At 47.2% G+C, this 23356-nt stretch overlaps 1 protein-coding gene across 3 annotated transcripts; it reads right to left on the minus strand.

Moving 5' to 3' along the window:
- Positions 1-861: 861 nt before the first annotated feature.
- Positions 862-21333, minus strand: KCTD6 (potassium channel tetramerization domain containing 6). 3 transcript variants are annotated; one of them, XM_082210523.1, is made up of 4 exons: positions 20704-20785; positions 8071-8217; positions 7774-7881; positions 862-3510 (listed from the first exon to the last, which is right to left on the minus strand). In XM_082210523.1, exons 3-4 carry the CDS (start codon positions 7798-7800, stop codon positions 2824-2826), a joined length of 714 nt encoding a protein of 237 aa, XP_082066649.1. In that variant the 5' UTR covers positions 7801-7881; positions 8071-8217; positions 20704-20785; the 3' UTR covers positions 862-2823. The 3 variants fall into 3 exon arrangements, with proteins under 3 accessions (XP_082066649.1, XP_082066648.1, XP_082066647.1); XM_082210522.1 differs by lacking the exon at positions 8071-8217 and having other exon boundaries at positions 20704-20805; XM_082210521.1 differs by lacking the exons at positions 7774-7881; positions 8071-8217 and having other exon boundaries at positions 20704-21333.
- Between the last annotated feature and the right edge of the window lie 2023 nt (positions 21334-23356).

Below are 23356 nucleotides of genomic sequence, written 5' to 3' on the forward strand. Positions count from 1 at the left end.
GAGGACTACAGGGCGGTCTTGTTGTCTGGGCAGCCCAAGACCTCCCTATTATCATTTATCACACACACCCCTTCCCTCTAAGACTGCAGGATGGGTTACAACACATGAACACAATATTGAAAACAGCTGAGAACATAACCAATTTAAAAAAACCTCTTTTAAAAACCCGAAGTTTTTAGCAAACTTTATTGAACTTTTTTGTGCTTTTACTGCTTTCATATACCGTATTTTTCGCCCTTTAGGATGCACTTTCCCCCCTCCAAAAATGAAGGGGAAATGTGTGTGCGTCCTATGGGGCGAATGCAGGCTTTCGCTGAAGCCCGGAGAGCGAGAGGGGTCGGTGCACACCGACCCCTTTCGCTCTCCAGGCTTCAGGAGAGCCCCACCGCCAGCCCCACAAGCTCGGGGGACAGCGGGGAGGCGCAGCGCGCCATCCCGCTGTCTCCCGACGTGGTTTGGAGGCTGGCGGAGGGCTTCCCCCTCCCCCAGCCGTGCAAGCTCCCAGAGCGATGCTGAAGCTGCCCGCAGCTTCGGCATCGCTCTGGCTCCTGTTGTGGGGACTGGGGTCGGGGGAAGCTCAGGCTTCCCCCGCCCCAGCCCCACGCCTTGGGGGGAGGTAATTTTTCCCCTTTATTCCCCCCCCCAAAAAAATCTAGGTGCGTCCTATGGGCTGGTGCGTCCTATAGGGCGAAAAATGCGGTAATAGGCCGCTTAGATATCTTTCTCTTTTTTTGGTCTTTAACTGAGCAAAAAATAAACAAACAAACACTGTAGGGGAAAACACGCTGGCGCAAGCCTCCTTTATCTGCCTGAGGCAGAAACCTCCCTCCCTCCCTCTGACATCACTAAAGAAGCAAAAGCAAGACTTAATGACTTTTTAATTAAAAACCCTTCAGGCCGTTCGCAAGCAAGGTTGCAACAATTATTGAATGAATAGGTACGCACACGCACACAAACACACACAGCTGAATGCCGTGTTCCAGAACTGCTTTCTGTGCGAGCTCTAAAACATGACCTTAAAGGCATCTTATGTTGTAATATTTATAATACTGTTTCTCTCACGTTTCTTGACCTCGTGTATTTCATCGTATAAGGGTCATATCTGTGTTACTACAAGCCCCATGCACAAACACAAAGCGAGAGAGACTGCTGCAATTGTACATTTCTAAATGCTTTTAAAAAAACCGTTTATCTGCATCCACGAGAAACAAGCTTTTTGTTTGTTTTAATGGCAGAGAAGGTTGGCTCCTGTGTTCTTAAGAGAACCTTCTGTTGTCCCGAGTGCTCATCTGGAGGCTGGAGAATGCAAAGGGTGTTCTGGCATCTATTAGCGCTAAGCAGACGCAGAACACAAGCGCTCAGATGGTATGAGGTCATAAGCCTGGGAGGGGTGGGAAGGCTTCGTGAAAGATCCCCGAATGACGGGAGATCAGCAGTGGCATTTGTGCATCTCCACAATGCAAATGCAACAGCAATACAATAAAATGCATAGGAAACATATGTGCAGACTCACTACTTTTTCCCCTTACAAGCAAAATTGTAAAGCAAGATTTGTTTTTTAACCCCATTCAAAAAGCATTTGGTCGGGCCTCAGAGGACCAGATCAAATTGTTTCAAGGGCTAGATCTGGCCTGCAGCGTGCCAGCTGGCCTTCTTTATTCTACGGGAAGATGCAATTCTTCACAATTATATTCCTCTTGCCCGGCCCAGCTGCCCTGTGTAATATAGATCCCTAAATCCTGACGAAGTTCACTGCAGCGCTGTCATTATTTTGCTTAGAAAATTCCAACCAGTGATTCTAAAAAGTTTTCTTTCTTTCTTCATTTTCATTTACTCCTATGTATCTTGGAATAATTTCGAGAGAGCAAAAAAAAACCCCCAAATCTGTAATTTCCATTTTTTTTATTAGCTTCTTGCTGGCAAGCATTACACCTGGGAATAATACTGCACCAGGCATTTTTTTTAAAAAAATCTGCCACAGGTATTATTATTATTTCATTCCAAATCCAATGAAAATATTTCTAACTGTATTTTTATCGCCATGGGTAATAGTTGGTTGCTTGTTTTATAATGCATAGAAGGAAAGAGTTTTCATAACTGTAAAATGCTGTACTGCTGACAATAAAACCAGGGGCAGAAGCCGCCTGATGGTACCTCAATTATTTTAATACTTCTTGCTTACCGATTTATGAAAACTAGGTTAGATTACATGATGATAGCTTTTCCTCTCCCCAGCTGCACTTTAACAAATCTGGGTACAGCCCAGAGAGAACATCTCCTACACAAACTTCTATTGTACTGTTTCTTATTCGTTTTGGTGTAGCTTACGCATGAGATAATTCACACTGGACTGGAGCCTCTGGAGTGGTTTGTAATAGCACTAGACGGGTTAAACACAGGTTAAAAACCAGGAGACAATTTTTAGCACTTTACATTGTACGGTGTGAACACCACGGAAAACGTGTCCTAAGTGTAATTATTTCACAGTCCTTCCAAAGATGCCCTCTTGCTTCATCCTTTGAGAAAATAAAAAAATAAAAGTTTCTTTGATGGAAGGAGCAGGCACATGCAAACATTTCCTCACGACATGACGGAAGATTAGAGGCCGGAGCATGCCCATTCTCCGGTCCTTAGGAATCCATAATAAATATTTAAAACCAATATATATATATAATCTATGTATATATGGAGAAAGGGAGAGATGCAGAGATTTTCTCCAATGTTGTTTAATTGGAAGCCAGTCTCCAGTCTCTTAATACCTTGTCCTGAGAAGCTACTACATAGCTTCTGGACGGTAAACAAACAGGGAAAGAAGGGGTGAAATCAGTCGTCCGTTTTCTGTGCCAGTCTACAGAAAGTCCAGTTGTGTTCCACCGTATTTTCATTGGCTCGTTCGCTCATGTGGTGGACCCTGGTGTTTCGGATGGTGAAGCCTTGCTTTGTGATGTACTCCATTAGGTGGACCCGAAGGGAGACTTCTTGGTGGTAATCGCAGGGCCCAAACGTGAAAGAAACTTGGCAGTCCCTCGTGTCCATCATATGCTTGTTCCACTTGGTGAAATAGTTGGAGATCCCTTCCAGCAACGAGTGGACCTTGGTCGTGATGGTCAGCTGCGTTATGATCACCGCCACCGGGTTGGAATATTTCGAGAGCTTGCGAGTGCTGGAGAGCTCCACCACTTCCTCAAAGGTATCCACGGGATACAGAGGTTTGGGCTCGTTAAGACACTGTATCAAGGGTTCGATCTGGTAAAAGTCCGCTTCTTTACGAAGCAGGTCAAATTCCTTGAAGTCCAGAGGCAGAGTCAGCTCTGACGTCCGTAAAAAGTTGAGGACGTACCGGAAAAGCGGCCCGTCCCGGTCGATGAAATAGTTGCCCTGGGAGTCCCTGGCGGTGGGGAAGCCTCCCCGGAACATGGCTCCCAGCATGGAATCGGGGTACCTCGTGAGCGTGGTGAGCGACGTCGTGTACAAATGTCCACCCACATTCAGAGTGACTGGCTCAGTCATCTGCGGAAGGGGAGAGGAAAAGTTTCAGAGCTCTCACAAGCCAACATATGAATACCCCGTAAGTACCTTAAACGATCATTTAAAAAACCACTGCTTGTACAAACAAACAAATAAGCAAGCAAGCAATAAGAACTGCACTTTCCCCCTGTATGACTTAGCATGGGGCATTATAATCCAAAGTTAATTAGGGTAGAGCCCAACTTTCACTCACAGAAGTGTTTGTGATCCAGAAGAACAGAAATGGAGGGGAGTTTTCCTGATTTGCCCTTCCACCTGCAGCCATAGCTGTCAACTTACAGATTTGAAAATAAGGAACCAGCAGCCTCGAAAATAAGGGATCAGCGGCCAAAATAAGTGATTTTCCCAGCACAGGTATGTTCGACTTCTGAGCCCCTCCGAGCCAAAGGCAGAAAGCCCAGCTAGCAGTCATACGAAGCCTCAGGCGGTCATTCCCACAGCGCAGCAACCCGGCAAAGGGGATGCAGCAAGGAAAACCACCGTCACTTCTCCACTGGGAAGCACTGAGCAAAGGCGAGTCCTCAGGCAACGCGGCCGATTTGATCGGCACAAGGCACGCAAGCCCAGTCGTTTTTAGACTCCTTATTGGGTGAGCAACGCAGCCAAACAACACAGTTGGAACCTCCCTCTTCCCTGGCCGGCAAGGAGGGAGGGAGAGGAGCTGCTTCCTTTGAAACCCAGGAAATTTAAGGGACATCATCAATAAGGGACAGCAGCAGGACACGGCGCTGGGATAAGGGAGTTTCCCGCCAAATAAGGGACAGTTGACAGCTATGCCTGCAGCTCTCCCTCTTGCCACCTGCCGCCCTGTTCTGGAGGGTCTCTAGCTCAATTTTCAGGTGGCACAAGGAGGGAGCAGGGAGAGAGGACAACCCCCCCAAAAAATAAATTTTTTGCCTGTCCACTTAGCAGAGGCACCGCCTGAATCAAAAGCTCCTCGGCTGAGCCCAAAGGCATCAACTGGATTCCTCCCCTGATAAGGCAGAACAGTATTTATAATCTGCCTTTCAATTCCATCTGGAACACAACTGTGCCATCCTCTGGGAAGCATTCATCTAGCCATATAATTAGCTGCTCTCTTGGGTGGAGGAACAATTGCCGATGGGTGACCGAACGCAGCCACCTATCAGTAGCGCAGTAACTGACTCATCCCGCATCGCCCTGGCTCTGCGTGCCATTCTCACCTGGCCTGCCACTTCCTTTTGAGATCACAGAGCAGACCCTGCTGCTCATGCAGTTATTCTACTGTGCCGTCACTCCTGCGCACAAGTGTCCCCACCTCTTGTCCAAAGAGGAGAGGAAGGTGGGCAACCAGGTGAAGGGAGGCGTGACTGCCTCTTTATCCTTAATTTACAAAGCTGCAAAAAGTAAGAGATGCAAAAAAAGGTACTTGCACCCCAGGATCAGTTGCAAACCAGTGTTCTCTGTGGCACTCCTGGCACACACGCCACTTTGGTTTGCACCCAATGTTAGCTCTACTCAGAGCAGAGCCATTGAAATCCATGGCCTTGGCTAACTTAGGCTCATTCATTTCAACTGGTCTACTATTAGCCCCCCAGAGGCTGCACTAAATGGCTCAACGCGGCCAGTTTCACCCAAGAATGAGCTCACTTAGGCACCCCGTGTGCCTTTGTCCACAATGCTGCACAACTCTTTTGGAGAGTTTTTGTATGACAGTATGTCTGAAAGGGAGGGGACCTGCTTAGCCTTTACAGTGTAGCCCAGCAGGCTACAGAGTCTGAATTCAAGCACAATGCCTCTCCTTGCTCTATGCACATTCAATATATACTAGGCAGAAATAGCTCAGCCGAACAAAAAAGAAACCAATGCTGAGAGCACCAGCAGCATCAGACTTGAGTAAGGATTTCTTTTAGGTCAAAATAAAAGAGCGACATAACAAATGAACTGCTGAAATGAAGAGCCAATTAGGAGAAATGCGTGATTTGCCCAGAGAAGCCCCCCAGGATGAGTCAATAGAAATAGCAAAATAAGGCTCCTTTAAAATATTATACTGAAGCTGGAGATAAAACTTTCTGGCTGCAAACATCAATGACTTCTTGACCACTGCACTGGAAAAAAACCAGGCAGATTCACTTCTGGGCCAGGTGGCAGATTCATGAGTGAACTAGCAGGACATAGAGTGCTTTTGAGTCAAGGTGAGATGCTCATCTAATTCTTCCGCTGCCTGCGGGATAGTTTTTAGAAAAGGATGCTTGGCATTAGGAGATTCACCTGTGAAGGCCTTATTAAATGGGATTTCAGCTGTTCTTGTGCATTAGGAGCTACTGACGGATACTGCCCATTCTTTCAAAGGAAAAGAGGCAGAGGTGAAAACTTTCTCAGATATGAATATAGTCTCTAGGATGTAGGCAAAGGACACCTGGGGTTTGCAGTATCCTGCCCACCCCCCTGCACAAACCAGGATCTTTCTACCTACCATCAACTGCCCTGTGTGAAATACCCTGATGACTTAATACAACATTATGTTTTGTTTTGAAATGCAAATGTTTCTTATAAGCAGCCTTGGGAGGCTTTGTACCCTGAAAGGCAAAATATAAGTACAGTTGTTACCTTGGTTTTTAAACAGCTTAGTTCTCGAAAGTTTTGGCTCCCAAACGCCGCAAACCTGGAAGTGAGTGTTCTGGTTTGCAAACGTTCTTTGGAACCCGAACGTCTGATGGGGCTTCCACGGCTTCCGATTGGCTGCAGGAGCTTCCTGCAGCCAATCAGAAGCTGCGCTTTGGTTTCCGAACGTTTTGGAAGTCGAGCGGACTTCTGGAACGGATTCCGTTCGACTTCCAAGGTACGGCTGTAACTGTAATAAACAAGTAATACTACATGGGCAGGAAGCTGTTAGAAGAGTGCCAACAGCGAAGATCCTTGTGACATAAATTCAGCGTAGCATAAATTCCCATGGAGTTGCCTGCTTTGTCAGACGGATGAGAAAGACCAGGTTCGCCATATCCCCTGCCATGCAGGAATCTCAACTAAAGCATTCGTGACAGATGGCTACCCAACCTCTGCTTAAAAGCTGTGTTCGAAATTAGCCAGGTGCATTTTGCACCTGGCTACCAACCATTTGCGACCAAGTAAAGGTGCCCTGGCCCCAGGATGGCACCTGACATCTCCACCATCTGGAGGTGCAAGCCTGGGGATCATTGGATCTTTACTAATAACGCATCCTGTAGGATTCTATCAGTTATATTTTATCTGCACAATTGGAATGAATTTCAGGAACCAAAATGCTTTTTTCTGTGCAGCCTGGGTAGGAGCAGTCACCATTAAGAAAAATAGGTCAGAATAGGCCAATATTTATATGTGGCCTGTCCCTGGATCAAGCCACTTTTCTTCTTTAAGTTCTCAAAGCTCTTAACCTAGCTCAAGGTTGTCATCTGAACCAGCCAGATGTTTAACTGATGATCAATCACAGTCAGTTCATCCTTTGAAAAATAAGACTTTAGAGCAGTCTTACCCAAAATGGCAGCAAAGCATTCTATTTGGGCAGCTGCAATCTTGCTTTTTAGTGGAATGTGAGTGGCGCTGTGGTCTAAACTACTGAGCCTCTTCGGCTTGCCGATCACAAGGTCGGCGGTTTGAATCCCCGCGATGGGGTGAGCTCCCGTTGCTCAGTCCCAGCTCCTGCCAACCTAGCAGTTTGAAAGCACGCCCCAAAGTGCAAGTAGATAAATAGGTACTGCTCCAGCAGGAAGGTAAATGGCGTTTCCATGAACTGCTCTGGTTTCGGTGTTCCGTTGCGCCAGAAGCGGCTTAAGTCATGCTGGCCACATGACCCGGAAAAACTGTCTGCGGACAAATGCCGGCTCCCTCAGCCTGTAAAGCAAGATGAGTGCCGCAACCCCAGAGTCGTCTGTGACTGAACTTAACTGTCAGGGGTCCTTTACCTTTAATCTTGCTTTAAGGAGCCTTTTGGCACCTAGCTTATATTATCTGAGTTCCTAACACGGCTTAAAAGCCTCCAATGAATGTGATCTTCGGGCTGGAAGAAGGTTCTCCACCCTTGCTTGCAGCTGACAGAGGAAATCTACCGGCCAAATATTTGGCTGTAGGTCTGTAGCCAACAACACACACAGGGTATTACTACTTGAAGAAATGGAGCATTTGCATGGGGCCAGCTGTCTGGTAAAGGAGCACAGGAGGGCAGATTTAAACACATGTGCACAGCAGACACACACAGAACCCCTGGGAGAATTTGCCATGCTCCCAAGGCCCAGCCGGCATACTTACTATATATCCCCAGTCTCCATTATCCATCTGTTCCAATGCGCGAGCTGCGCGAGCCTGGATTTATTGGAAGTCTTTTGAAAGTTTATGCAATTCACGGCTTATTCCTCCCTGGTGGGGGTGGGAGAGAGAGAAAAGCAGAGCAGATTGTGAGCACTTTCAAGATGGAGAAGAGCAAGAATAAGAGAGCGGTGTTTCTACCCCTTCAAAAGGCAGGCTCTTTGCCTGCGCCTCCGATTCCAGCTACAAAGAAACTCAAGTACAATCACCTGCAGAAAAATTTACCTTCCCGCCACTGACCTTCTTGCATCCTTTGCCGGTGTAGAGAGCCGCTGAGCCTCGCAGGGGGAAAAAAGATAATCATTACGCAGCCGCCTGAGTTAAAATAATGAGCGCTTGGTCTCTGAAGGTGATCCACACTTTTAAAAAATGGTCCGCATATTTTATCTGGGAGAAAGGAGACGGTTTTCAAAGGTTGCCCCATACAAGCATATGCCAAGGAAATGTGAATCAATGACATGGATGTACCTCAAAATCCACCTGCCCCAAACTGGGTTTCCCCAAACTTGGGTCTCCAGCTGTTTTTGGACTACAACTCCCATCATCCCTAGCTAGCTGGACCAGGGGGTCAGGGATGATGGGAATTGTAGTCCAAAACCAGTTGGGAGACCCATGTTTGGGAAACCCTGATCTAGATGTTTTGGACTACAACAACCATCATACCCAGCCAGCACGGACAATGGTCAGGGATTGAAGGGAGGCAACCCAGCCAGATGGGCAGGGTATAAATCATAAAATTATTATTATGTTAGTCCAGCAACATCTGAAAGGTTCCAGGATGGGGGAGGGTTTGCCATTAACCCATGTGTGTCCTGTACAGGAGCTCATCAAAGTAAGGGAACTGGAAATGAGCCAACACTGAAAATCAAACAGCAATAGCCACAGCCATGGGCTAGACACAAAACAACACATAACTATTAGCCAATAAGCTTCAAAAACTTTTATTATTTATTACCACCCAGACTTCACCAGCAGATCCCAGGGCGGATTACAACCATTAAGAAAGGAGAATTAAAGTTAAAACATAAATTATGTTCACAGTAACAGGGTGGGGTGCTGAAAACACACATCTCAGGTGTCAGAGGCCAGGATAAAGTCTTCAGCATTCTCCAAAAGCTGTACCCTGGGTTACAGGCGCTTCAGGTTACAAACGCTTCAGGTTACAGACTCCGCTAACCCAGAAATAGTATGTTGGGTTAAGAACTTTACCTCAGGGTGAGAACGGAAATCGTGTGCCAGTGGCGCAGCAGCAGCGGGAGGCCCCATTAGCTAAAGTTGTACCTCAGGTTGAGAACAGTTTCAGGTTAAGAACGGACCTCTGGAACGAATTAAGTTCTTAACCCGAGGTACTACTTTAGCTAATGGGGCCTCCCGCTGCTGCCATGGGAAGGGGGCCTTCCACAACTTAGGGGCTGCCACAGAGAATGCCCATTTGCTAAGCCACCTACCCATACGGTTTCTGAGGATGGTGGAACAACCATGAGGGCTCCCCTTGCTGATCTTAACACACAGCCCAGGCTTTGTTTTGGGGGCAAATTGATAGTCCACTCCCACCGATTTGGCATTAAAAACATTTTTTCCATCTGATCTCTTCCTACTCTCTAGTCATGCAGCAAAGATTAAAAAAAAACACAACCACAACAATACCACGGTTTTGTCCTTGGAGCCTTTCGTAACTATGGGGAGCTCAGAACCGGAAAAGCATTTGCTCTTCAGCTTCAATGGACGGCAAACTGGGATCCTTGCGAGTGCTGTGGAAGAATGCGGCTTCCAGTACAATTGCTCCCAGCTTCTTTGCAAGCTCTGTGATCTCACAGGAATGGCTAACTACAAACCGGTCCAAACTGCGACCCACATTTCCACACGCAAGCATGAAATCTCCACAGTAAAAACAAAGCAATGCAAGGCTTGGCGGAAAACAGCAGGGCTGCTGCCGCCCTCTGCAAAAATCCATCTCGTTAGTTGGAACAATATTTCTTTCCAGCTTTGAAATAACTGGCTTACCGTTCTTTCATAGGCAGATAGGTTTGGGAGAGGGGCAGACAGAGAGAGTGAGAAAATGGAAGCAGCTAAAATAGGGGCAGTTGACCATTTTTGGCCAGAGGAGCACACACAATACACTCTCCTCTAGAGAATCTGTGTGAATCAGTTAAGAGAAAAGTAATTGGCCCCTCTCCACTCATCAAACGATTGATCTGACGACTGGTGATTTGCATCCTCATCACAGCACTGTATCTACTTTTAACCACCACCCCCTTTTCCCCCCTGCTGCTACCCATATTGGGGGTGCTAAGGAAGACCAGAAAATAAATGTTTGGAAGGGGGGTGTCCAGATCAGGCCGGGCCTAAGCCACCCCAAGCTAAGACTAACATCGCAAAATGGAATTCCGGCGCAGTAGCTTTGCCCACAATCTGTGTGACATATTCAAATCGGACCATGCCATTGGTCGTACCTACGTAGGACTGAAAACACGTAGAAGTTGTGTCAACATCAGAAAATGTTTATTTTATTTAACAAAACACATACAGTGGTACCTTGCGTTACATTCGCTTCAGGTTACATACGCTTCAGGTTACAGACTCCGCTAACCCAGAAATAGTACCTTGGGTTAAGAACTTTGCTTCAGGATGAGAACAGAAATCGGGTTCCGGCGGCACGGCGGCAGCAGGAGGCCCCATTAGCTAAAGTGGTGCTTCAGGTTAAGAACAGTTTCAGGTTAAGAACAGACCTCCGGAATGAATTAAGTACTTAACCCAAGGTACCACTGTATACCACTTCACCATAAATAAAACCTCTAAGTGGTTGGCTGTTTTTATATCCTATCTAGGCTTGGTAGGCTTGCCTAAAGAAAAAGGTTTTCAGTAGTACAGTCGTATCTTGGAAGTCGAACGGAATCCATTCCGGAAGTCTGTTCGACTTCCAAAACGTTCAGAAACCAAGGCACGGCTTCTGATTGGCTGCTGGAAGGTCCTGCAGCCAATCAGAACCTGTGGAAATCGCGTCGGACGTCCGGGTTCCAAAGAACGCTCGCAAACCGGAACAATCACTTCCGGGTTGGCAGCGTTCGGGAGCCAAAACGTTTGAGTCGTAAGGCGTTCGTCAACCAAGGTACAACTGTGTAGTGAAGGCAACTGACTGATGTCAACTCCTTGATTAATTTGTCACAGTCAGACTCTCCTCTAGATTTGGGGAGTTCTCCAGTCTGTTGACCAGGCAAGTGCAGATGCCTTGGTTCCTTACAAGAGCTGTGAGGCTTAAGCAACACACGGACTCCCAACCCTGTGTGATTGAGAACCCAGACCATGCAAGGTTGCATATCATGAGTGTGTACAGAGAGGGGCTCCCAGCTGCATCCGTACCTTCAGACCTGACAGCAACTGCTTTTTAGAAAGCTAAAGGGGTAGCAAACATGAGGGTGTGGAGCTAATGGATTTCACAGAGAGATTTCCATCTTTGCCCACCGTAATCCAAGCACCTTGTCTTTAAAGTCTACCAGTACCTGTAAGAATCTATTATTCCTCTTTTTCCCACTAAGACATCACATTGAGAAGCAGGTGGAGGGAGGAAACAGCTTGAAGGTTTAAGCAAGCTTTTTATCCAAAGCCATGTTCTCTGAGGTCCGTATAGTTCCGTATAGTTAAAGCCATGGTTTTCCCAGTAGTGATGTATGGAAGTGAGAGCTGGACCGTAAAGAAGGCTGATTGCCAAAGAATTGATGCTTTTGAATTATGGTGCTGGAGGAGACTCTTGAGAGTCCCATGGACTGCAAGAAGATCAAACCTATCCATTCTGAAGGAAGTCAGCCCTGAGCGCTCACTGGAAGGACAGATCGTGAAGCTGAGGCTCCAATACTTTGGCCACCTCATGAGAAGAGAAGACTCCCTGGAAAAGAGCCTGATGTTGGGAAAGATGGAGGGCACAAGGAGAAGGGGACGACAGAGGACAAGATGGTTGGACAGTGTTCTCGAAGCTACCAGCATGAGTTTGACCAAACTGCGGGAGGCAGTGGAAGACAGGAGGACCTGGCGTGCTCTGGTCCATGGGGTCACGAAGAGTCGGACACGACTAAACAACAATGAAGTGTTGAAGACACAGCTTATGGCGAAACCATCAACCATGGGAAACAAAACTGAAAGTTTTTGATGAATTCACTGCAGGTGAAAGTTTACTGCGGGCAAGAGGGGGAGATAAATTAACCACAGTCAGATGTTGCAGGCATTTTTCTCCAGTCTCCGAAGTGCAGTGACACCCAATGGATGTCCGTCTCTTGATTTCATAGAATCATAGAGTTGGAAGAGACCACAAGGGCCATCGAGTCCAACCCCCTGCCAAGCAGGAAACACCATCAGAGCACTCCTGACATATGGTTGAAAAAGGAAGAGCAGTAAGTCAGTCGGCATCAACCAGCTCAGCTTTTGTGACCAATTTCCATTCCCTTTATTGACCCCGTAGGCCTTAAAAGATGCCTAAATCACTGCTCTTTGCAGGGGAAGGGAGATTTACATCTTCTTGTCTCCTCCGCAGGCAAAAGAGACAGCATTTGATCGCCAGCCTGCTGCGTAGCACCAGAATGAATAATTTATCAAAGCAATTAGTTCAGGCAAGCCTCTTCCCATCCGTTTGCACGGGCAAAAAGGAGGCGCAGACAGCAGATGCCTCATTGATTTGGTGTAGGTTTCCAGGACCGCTAACAATCTAGAAATCTGGTTAGAAAACGTTAACACTTCAAGGAAGGAACAAAGTTATGCACAGTGACAGACTATCTCAAGCAGTTAGAACATCACCTTTTCTTTTTTTAAAGAAGCTGACTCCATCAAACAACTTTAGCCTGGAAACTGTAGGGCTGTATTTCAATGGAACCACAAAACACCCATCCTGATTTATTTCATGCGCCCGAGCGCATAAGCTTTCTGGGGGCAACAATAGGAGGCTCGGGCCTTGTCCTCTATGTTTCCTTGCAAGAAATAACAGGATGGCAATTCCCAGGGCAGAAGAGCAGAAACAGAGAAGCTGGTGCAAACTGGGGCAATATTACGGCACGCACAAAACTCAGAAGCAAAGGTAGCGTCCCAAGCGTGGCTGGAAAGATCTCAGGTGCCTCAAAAAGCAACGCTGTGGCACCTAAAACATTATTTGACATCTTTCCCTACCCATGTCCAGGTTTGGCTTCATAGATGCTGATGCTGGATCCTGTTTTATTTATTTTTTAATTGCAACTAGAGATAATTTTTCCTGCTCTTACCATGGCAGCACCTTCGGTCGCCCCACCAACCTGCACAGCTCTTCAACCAGGTTCATTTTTTAAAATGCTGATGACCAGATGTTATATGTTCTATAGCAGGGATGTCCAACCTGTCGACCGCGATGAACAGGTTGATCCCCAGACGATCTCGGGCTCCCTCTCAATCGGCGTTGGTGATAAGCAAGTCTGCGAGTGAAAGCCCCCCCCCCCCGGCCGCGGCTCTGTTCCCCCAAAAGGTCAAGAACTTTCATATTTCCTCTCTCTCCCTAATAAAAGCTCAACAACCTTGGCTTGGTCCCCCCTAAAAAAAGGTGAAACAACTTTGGCTTCCCACCCCCTTCATGGGTAGATCACTTCCATAATTTTTATACTGGGAGTAGATCACTGTCTCTTGTGTGTTGGACATGCCTGCTCTATAGAAATGGCTTGTTATTATTATTATTATTAGTAGTAGTAGTAGTAGTAGTACTGTTTTTATTTTACTATTTTCAGAAAGTTGTGCTCACTTTGTTCAATGGGCAAAATAAGATTATCCAGGAACAGGATGAATATCTACTGCTTCTTCTTCTTTTTTTTTTTTACTACCCCTAACAGCAACCCTGAAAACAAAGCCACAAAACCGGGATGGGGGGGGTCACTGCCTTCCTGCCCCAGGATCAAATGTTTCTCCCGCTTCCCAAGGGGTCCACCAATTTTGATGGCAGCGGGTGAGGGGCGAGAAATGTAAATCAAGCACAGTGCTAGGGGTACGAATTGTCCTCTTCCTGATCATCGGATTGATTATCTGATGCGAGAGAACGATGACCCCACAGATCTACGCAGATCAGCTGGGGGGGGCAGACGAACTGTGTGCTTTTGTGCATGGCAGCTATTTGCAATGCACAGATGGCCTGAAATTGGGGGGGGGGGGAGCATGTAGATTGTGAGCAGCCTGAATCTGGCATTACACGCCTGCCAAGCAAGTACTCCACCCTGGACACAGGACGCTGTAGAGGTGCAGGGAGAAAATTGCAAGCATAGAAATTGCCATGGGGGGGGAAAGCCCTACTGCTCCCCAAAGCAACCAGCGTACCTATAACCAACCCTAAAAGGAAGGAGGGAAGATGAGTCCTGGAAGATGGAAATAGGGCTGGTCAGTCCTGACCAGCTGTCAACTGAATAATTTTAAGCTCGCGTCTAGAAATCTGAGCTGGTGCTTCGCTTTGTTTTCAAAGGGAAAGGTTGGAGGATACATGGGTAAGCTTAGCAATGGTATTATGCCTCTGCAACGATCCCCTAAAGTGATACCTATGTGGTTTTCATTACACAAGGCCCAGCTTGTGTAAATGTCAGCTAATGAGTCACACGCCGCTGCAAAACCTTTCGACGGGATAAAAAAGAATGAAAACAGAATTAGAGTGATCAGTTCTGTTAGTTACAGAGATAGAGCACAGCCTTACAGTGAGTCAAACCACTGGTCCACCCAGCCCAGGAGTAGGGAACAAGTGGCCTTGCGGGTGTAGCACAGCTACAGCTGTATCATCGACCTCTGAGAGTTGTAGTTCAGCAACATCCAGCTCACGGTCTTTTACCTAAGATCCTTTTAACTGGTGGCACCAGAGGCTGAGCCTAAGAAAAAGCCATGTGTCCTAACACTGGGAGGGGGGGGACTGCTCCCAGATTATCGCAAATGGCTGATGTTCTACCCGTGTGAACAACTATTCAAAGGTAAAGGTAAAGGGACCCCTGATCATTAGGTCCAGTCGTGGACGACTCTGGGGTTGCAGTGCTCATCTCGCTTTATTGGCCGAGGGAGCCGGCGTACAGCTTCCGGGTCATGTGGCCAGAATGACTAAGCCACTTTTGGCGAACCAGAGCAGCACACGGAAACGCCGTTTACCTTCCCAACGGAGCAGTACCTATTTATCTACTTGCACTTGGATGTGCTTTTGAACTGCTAGGTTGGCAGGAGCTGGGACAGAGCAACGGGAGCTCACCCCGTCACGGGGATTTGAACCGCTGACCTTCTGATCGGCAAGCCCTAGGCTCTGTGGTTTAACCCACAGCGCCACCCGCGTCCCACTCAGAGGTACCTTGGCTTTTTAAAACCTTGAAGATTTTACAGACAATACAAAAATGGGAATTTGAATGGGCTTTAAAAAAAAATTAACCAAAAAAGAGGCTGTAATTTTCCTTGCACAACTCCATGCTGTCCGTCTTTCAAGCTGTTTGCAGAATGACAATTGCATCCCATTATACTAAGATCCCTGCCTCTGGCACCAAGATATTTTATATATGTAACAGATGGAGTATGTGTCTTAACTCCAAGGAGAACTACAGCGGCATTTGTGCTGAATCTCTCCCTGTCTGAAACATGTAAAGAATTGGGCATGAACATTTTTGTTTTTAAAAAGGAAAGGAAAATGTTCAGAGAGATTAGATTTACAAAGGAACCTAGGCATGCATAAGAAGTCAGAAAGCATTTAAAATACAGCAACAAAATGATACCATTTAATGAGCGGTCTTTAAATGCAAGTTTTTCAATGACCCACCACTTGGCTATTTAGCACTACACTACAGCCTCTACTTATGATCATAATCCATTCCGGAGGCCTGTTCGCTGGGCAAAACCAAACGCTAGTAGAGGCGCCGTTGTGCGTGTGCACATTCGGCGGCTGCGCACTTCTGTGCATGTGTAGAGGCGGCAGCCACTTGTGCACATGCGCAGGTGGCAGAAGCCGCTTCCGCGCATGTGCGAATCGCGGCAAACCCGGTGTTTACTTCTGGGTTTGCCGCGGTCGCAACTTGGAACGTCCGTGAGAAGAGGCGGATGTAGGTCAAGGTTCCACTGTACTCTAGTATTGATTATTTTTAAGCACATGCCCTCAATTTGTTTACCTAACCCCCTTTATGGTGATAACTACTGTACTACAATCTCATCCCGTTTCAGACTGATGGGCTGCGTTGGTGTTTTCACAAACAGCTGGAAGGGTAGCTACTTTCCCTGCACGGTTTTCTCCCTTCTGTCCCAGGCTGAACATCAGTTAGGGCTGGTTTTCAACTTTTTGATATTATCACCAGCTAAACATCGCGATATACTGATATATCACAATGTCTGAAATAAGGATGGAGCTATGTAGAGGCGTTGGCTGGCTTCACGGTTTTCCCCACATTGTGATTTTTTTCATAGCGTACACCCACACACAAAACTATGAAACCGACATCACAATATGGACTTTGAACAGGTGATATCGATATATTGCCCAGTCCTACTGAGTACCGTACCAGACCACAAGACGCACTTAAGTTTTTGGAGTAGGAAAACAAGAAAAAAAAATATTCTGATTCTCAGAATCCAGAACAGCAAGAGGGATCGCTGTGCAGTGAAAGCAGCAATCCCTCTTGCTGTTCTGGCTTCTGGGATAGCTGCGCAGCCTGCATTCGCTCCATAAGACGCACACACATTTCCCCTCACTTTTTAGGAGGGAAAAAGTGTGTCTTATAGAGCAAAAAATACGGTATGTGGGCAGGGTTCACACATTACTCGAGTGGTATTCAGCTAAGTTTTAGTCATTACTGAAAGTTAATGAACCTAGCTTAGACATGGAGGAGGAGGATGATTAGAATTTATATACCTCCCTAAAGCTACAGGATGCTTTAGCTGAGATTCCTTCATTGCAGGGGGTTGGACTAGATGACCCTTGGATACCTACCAAATCAAAGATTCTATTATTGTATGTTCATTAACTTCAGTGCAATCAATCCTATACTTACCCAGGACTTACTTCCTGCTGAAACGTGTACAGTCTTGTGCTGCAAGTGGGTCTTACCCTGTTCCACAAGCTTTCTTTAAAAACAAAAGCCACATTCCCATCTACCCACCAAAACAGGGAAAGCTTGAAATGTTCAGAATTCCACAGACTCAGGCCATATGCTGGCATTTGCATCATGATACTACTAAGTAGACCAGGGGTCGGCAAACTTTTCCGCCGGCAGGCCGGATCACCTGCACGCAGGAGCGCATGGGCACGCACATAGGAGCGTGTGCACCCATGCACATGCGCACACACCCTCCGTTCTTTCCCCGCTGGCTTTTGAAGCCATGGCGGGGGGGGGAGGCGTCTGCAGATTCCTATTGGCTGCTGGAGCTTCCTGCAGCCAATAGGAAGCCATGGTTGTGTCCTGGAGGTCAGTCCCCACGCGGAGCTAAACCGGCATGCCACGCCAGTTTACCTCTGTGTGGGGACTGGCCGAGCATGCGGCAAGGCCAGGGGACGGTTTAACGACCCCCTCAGGCCATATCAAGCCCGCGGACCGTAGTTTGCCAACCCCTGATGTAGACCATCTGAAGACTCTATCTAATGAATGGAGGATGAGAAGCTGCAGTGTTCTGTGGACGGTGCCTTGCACCTCCCAAATGCTATGGGGTCTGATTTACTAGCCATTGCCGTCTAACACAGCTAAGCGAATATGGTGCCTTCCAGATGTCTTTGGACTCTAACTTCCAACAGCCCCTGTCAGCTTGGACGATGGTCAGGGATGATGCCAGCTGTAGTCCACCTGGAGGATGCCACTTTGATTACCCCAAATATATAAATAGGTAGAACTAATTTGGTGGCTACATAGAAAATCCACCTGGTGTCTAATGCAGCAGGTATCTGTCCAGCACAACATATATGGGCGCAAGCTTAACACAAGTCAACAGTGTGATAGATTAGCAAAAATAAGCTAATGCTATTCTAGGCTGCATCAAGAGAATTCTAGTGTCCCAATCAAGGGAAGTCAATAGTCTTGCTCTATTCTGCCTTGGTCAGACCACACTTGGGAGTATTGTGTCCAGTTCTGGGCAGCACAATTTAAGAAGGATACTGACAAACTGGAACATGTAAAAAGGAAGGCAACCAAGATGATCAAGGGTCTGGAAATTATGAGGAATGGTTGAAGGAGCTGGGTACATTTAGCCTGAAAAAGAGGAAACTGAGAGGACATGTGCTAACCACCTTCAAATATCTAAGGGCTGTCACATGGAGGATGGAGCAAGCTGGGACCCAAACCAATGGATTCAAGTACAGTACAAGAAATGAGATTTTGACTAAACATCAGGAAGAGCTTTCTGACAGTAAGAATTGTCTGACAGCGGAACGGTCTCTCCTTGGAGGTGGTGGACTCTCCTTCCTTGGAGGATTTTAAGCAGAGGTTGGATGGTCAGTCCTGTCATGTATGATCTAGTTGAGATTCCTGCATTTCAAGGGCTTGGACTAGATGTCCCTCAGGGTCCCTTCCAACTCTGCAATTCTATGAATCAATGAATATCCTACTACAGAGCAAGCAGGGCTGCAAAGCTGTTAATTTGGCTAATGAAGACAAAGACAGAGAGAGCTCCCTTAGGTAAGCACGCATGGGCAAACTCGGCCCTCCAGATGTTTTGGGACTACAACTCCCATCATCCCTAGCTAACAGGACCAGTGGTCATGGATGATGGGAATTGTAGTCCCAAAGCATATGGAGGGCCGAGTTTGCCCATGCCTGACCTAGAACATTTACAGCTTAGAATGAAAGTACCAGGATCTTGAACTGGTCACGTATGATCTAGCTGAGATTCCTGCATTGCGACACAGTTTGTTCTTACCTCTGAAAGCATTTGCTACTCACCTGGTTCCCAAAGACCAGCTTTCCATTCTTGTCAGCATTTCTTTGATATACCCCTTAACCCTTCATTGGGACATCCCTCCAAATTCTGATGGCAGGGCTACCTGAAGAGCGTCCAGCAACAGAACCCACTAACCTAATTAATACTTTCTATTCCTGTCTCCATGGGAAGTTTGAGCACAACCGACAACATGATGTATCTGCTTTTCACACAGGGAATAAGGCTATCCATGGATACCAGCTAGCCCTGAAGGCTGCATAAAAGCTTCCAGTGTTGAAAGCAGGATGCCTCTGAACAGTTGTGGCTGCTGAGCACAAGTAAAAAGTAAGTGTTGCTGTGCTTATGTCCTTGCATGGTTCCCATATTTATCTGGTTGGCCACTGTGAGAACAAGGCCATCAAATTATCAGTTATTTGGCTTATTATAGTTCACACCCCAGGCTGCCACAGGCCTCAAAATATCTTGGTCTGTTTCTTGATTGGAAGCGGTCCTTTTTGACAGCAGTTCCCCCTGTGGAAATATGTGACCATGTGCAAAACAGACTGATTGGCACAGACTATCATTTGGACTTCTGCTTATACGAAACAATGCATCTGAGCTAGCTAAACCAAATTCCAAGAACCAAGAGTGACATGGTTGCCATAGGTTATAATCCAGGAGGACCTGATTTGGTTAAAGTTGGTGCACATGTTGATTATTTCACTAACAGCAGAAGGGCACCGCACAATTACAGAACAGAAAGTGAAAGATATATACAGTAGAGCAGTATTTGCAGCCCTGGATTGTGGGTGGATGACAGGCAAGGATGAAAACACATTGTGCCGGAACAAGCAAAAGACCAAACAAGAAACCCTATTAAAAAATTCCTCCCCACCCTTCAATCTAAATAAGGATCCTCTTCACCTTCATTTCCAAACACTACTACCTTCAGAAGGGGAAAGCCATAGAGCCACAACACAGAGAGGCTCTTACTCAGGTACCCCAATGGGCTGGCAGAATCATCCTACTGAATTTAAAAAACGAAAGCAGCACAGGGACCCTTCTTCAACACATGTTTTCCTCCACCTTTCAGGGGAATAACCCCACCAAAAAACAGAGGTCCTGGCTATGCTTCAAACTGTCACACATAATACCAGGAATTCCATCTTCCTACAGAAACTACAGAAGGATCCAAGAATCCTGGCAGCACACACATGAAAACAAAAAAAGAGGTAATTCTGGAAATCATCCATCCTTCAGAGCCAACACACACAGAGAGAACTTTAGGTATTTTGCACTCTAATCCCAAGCATGTTTTGCTCAGTGGGACTAATTGTAAGTGTAATTAGGATTGCTGCCTTAATGACATAATTCACATGCGCCTGCAAAAACAAAAAAAAAACCGAAATAAAACAAAGTCCAATATCCAGACTCTGTACCATGAGATTGCTAACACAGAAAAGTATGCCCATGTTACCCATTAGCATGTACTGTACTGCAATAGCCGAGAGGATCACTCTTTAACCACCGTTCCCATGAGAAGGACTGAAGGTGTAACATTTATGTGGTAGCTGCCCAATGTCGAATGATCCAGGATGGCTCTTCAGACACATCCTGATTACTCCCTTAATAAGAAGCCAGGCATCCTGACAAATCCTTAAACACACACACACACCAGGCGTCCTGCCTGCCTCCTTTCCTGAAAAGGGACCCAGGTGTCCTGTTTGCACTCATCTTTCCCTCCTGAAAAGGGACCCAAGCATCCTGCCAGCTTACATATCCTGCTCCTCTCCTCCCTTTTCTCTCCTGAACAGGAACCCAGGAGTCCGGGCTGCATCTCCCACCCCTCCTTTGTAAGAAGCCCGGGCGTTCCGGTCTCCCTCCCTCCTCCCCTTCGCCGCCGCGACGAGGAAGCCAGGCGTCCCGAGGGTGCAACAACCGCGGCGCAGCCGTCCCCTGGGCAGCCCTCCCGGCGGTGTCTTCCCGCCATTTTACGATGCCCCGACCTCCGCCGCTACTCACTCGGGAACAGGCGCGCCTCGGGGAAGCTCCCTCCGTCTCTCGGCTTGTCGCGCGCGCTCTGCGCTGCTCCCGGGCCGGCGGCGTCGCTGGCTCCTCCCCGGCGCCTCCTCCTCCTCCTGCAGGGCCTGCCTTGCTCCGCGAGGCCTCGTGCAAGGGGCGGGGGGAAGCCTTCCTAAGGGAAGGGCTGGAGAGGAAAAGGAGGAGCGGAGCCTGGCGAGGCCTAGGCAGGAGGGGAGTCAGTCTCTCCGAAGCGAGCCGAGAGCAAATTATCCCCATCCTCCCCAACATATTGATTCGGAGGCAAGTCCCGCCGAGTTCAGTACATGCATAGAGGACCGGGGCTTTGGAGATGAAGAGAGTGCCGTTATGATGATTATTATTATTACTATTGTTGTTGATGCTATATATTTATTTATATCCAGTGCTTTTTTTAAAAAAAAAAAGGTGCTGGTACTCCCACGTTTTTAACATCTGGGTGCTAGTATTGCGTATCCTTGAGTACCCCCAGAAAAAAGCGCTTTTATTACCCTGCTCTGATCCTAAACCTCTGCTGCCTTGCAGGTTATAGTACTTTGTAATACTTTTATTTGTACCCCACCCATCTGACTGGGTTGCCCAGGTGGCTTCTTCGGGAAATGAAAAGGCTAAGGAGTAAATCTGGAATTGGATGGCGCCTTGTGCACCTCCTTCCAGCGACTCCTGGTACCAAGCTGGTGCCAAATGTATTGCTCCGATTTCCTTTGGACCACATCAGCGTGGCCAAGAAGGGGGTCTTTTTCTGGACAGCCCAGGACCTCCATACACACTGCCCAGTCTTGTATCCCAGGGAGGTCACTTTGGTGTTGCTAAAGCAGTGGTTTGAATCCACACACCCAGACAGATAATAAATTATTATTATTATTAATACCCCGCCCATCTGGCTGAGTTTCCCCAGCCACTCTGGGTGGCTCGCAATCAAGTTTTAAAAACAATTCAGCATGGATGGATGTTAACAACAAATAATACCTGGCCTTTTCCCCCAGCTTGCTTGCAAAAAAAGGGGGGGGGACATTAAAAAACTGAACATAAATGGAATTAAAATTATATACCTTTACAAAATTATTAAAGCCATACCAAAAATTACAGAAAAGCAGCATGGCACCAGCCCTTTCAATAAAAGCAGTCAGTTTCTGTTGGAAAGAGAAAGTATTCACCTGCAGGCAGAAGGACAAGGAGGGAGCCAGTCTTAACTTCTAAACCCGTCATTCATCTGGCTCATCCTTCACATTTTTGAGAATAAGTATCTTTGATAGGGCTGCTCATAAATGCTTGAATAGACAATGCAAAACTTGGGAACCTTTAACACTCCAGATGTTTGCTAAACTACAACTCCCATCAACCCCCGTAAGTTGGCCAATGGGCAAGGATGGTGGGAGATGTACTTCAGCAGCATTCTAGTGGGCATCCATCAGTCTTGGGTTGACGATGGAGGAGTGCACCTTTGGGGGTAAAGAGAGTTACAGCGCCTCCTCTGGTCACTGCTGGTCAGCAACATTGTTGTTGATTTCTTAATCAGAGGGCCAAAGATTCCCCACCTTTGGGCCACTGATTTAAGCCTGAGGCTAAAATTCTATGCACACTTACCCAGGGACGCGGACTTATAAAAAATATTGGGGGGGCCCGGGAAAGCTCGTGAAATGTAAATAAGCTCATGAATATGCAAATAAGCTCATGAATATGCAAATATAGTGGCGCCGCCCCCTCGTGAGCGAATAGGGGAGAGCGTGCTGCTGCCTATTAATCAGCTCCGGAACAGCTGATAGGCGGGAAACCTGGGGCTAGAGGCAGGAGCCCCCGCCCCCGGGGATTCCCTAATCTCGCGGGGGACGGCCGGGGCTCTCCGGCTAGGGCACGCGGCTGGCTGGCTGGCTGGCTGGCGAGGGAGCAGGTGGGGAGGAGGCGGGGGGCGGCGGCGGCGCCCCAGATTATTGGGGGGGCTGAGCCCCCCCAATAATTTTTTTGAGGGGGCTCAAGCCCCCTCAAGCCCCATGGAGTCGGCGCCTATGCACTTACCTGGGAGTAGGCTCACCCTCTGAGTAGATGTATATATGATTGCATAGCAAGGCCCTAATCTTTAGACATACCCACCTGAACACTTTATCCTGCCCTCCTTCCAAGGAGCTCAGTGCAGTGCCACCCATTAAGCCCTCAACAATGCTGAGACCTAGCTTGGGCTGAGAGATAAGAGACTGGCTCAATATCACCCACTGAGCTTCACGGCTGATGAGTAGGAATTTGAAGCTTAGGCCCTCTGGCCCTGATTTGGAATGTTAACCATTTTGTCAAACAGGCTCCGCATTGATTTGTAGTAACTCAGATGTAACTTGTAATATACAGTATATATTTCCACAAGTGGGAGAGATGGAAAGCAGGCCTCATTCCATCAGTTTAGCTGAAAGTCCAGCTCCTTACCCCTGAACTATGCAAGCTTGTCGTTATAAAAACAATTACTTAAGGATTGCCTGAGTATAATTTTCTCTCCCTATCCCTTTCCCCTTTTGTGTAATAGGGATTATTTTTTTATTGGTTGTAAGCCTGTGGGCAAGGACTGTCTTGTTTAAGTTGGTTGTATGTGAGCCACTCTGAGAACTTTTGTTTTTGTTTTATTTTTGCT

Source organism: Podarcis vaucheri, assembly GCF_965113315.1.
Source record: "Podarcis vaucheri genome assembly, chromosome: 2".
Taxonomy (NCBI): domain Eukaryota; kingdom Metazoa; phylum Chordata; class Lepidosauria; order Squamata; family Lacertidae; genus Podarcis; species Podarcis vaucheri.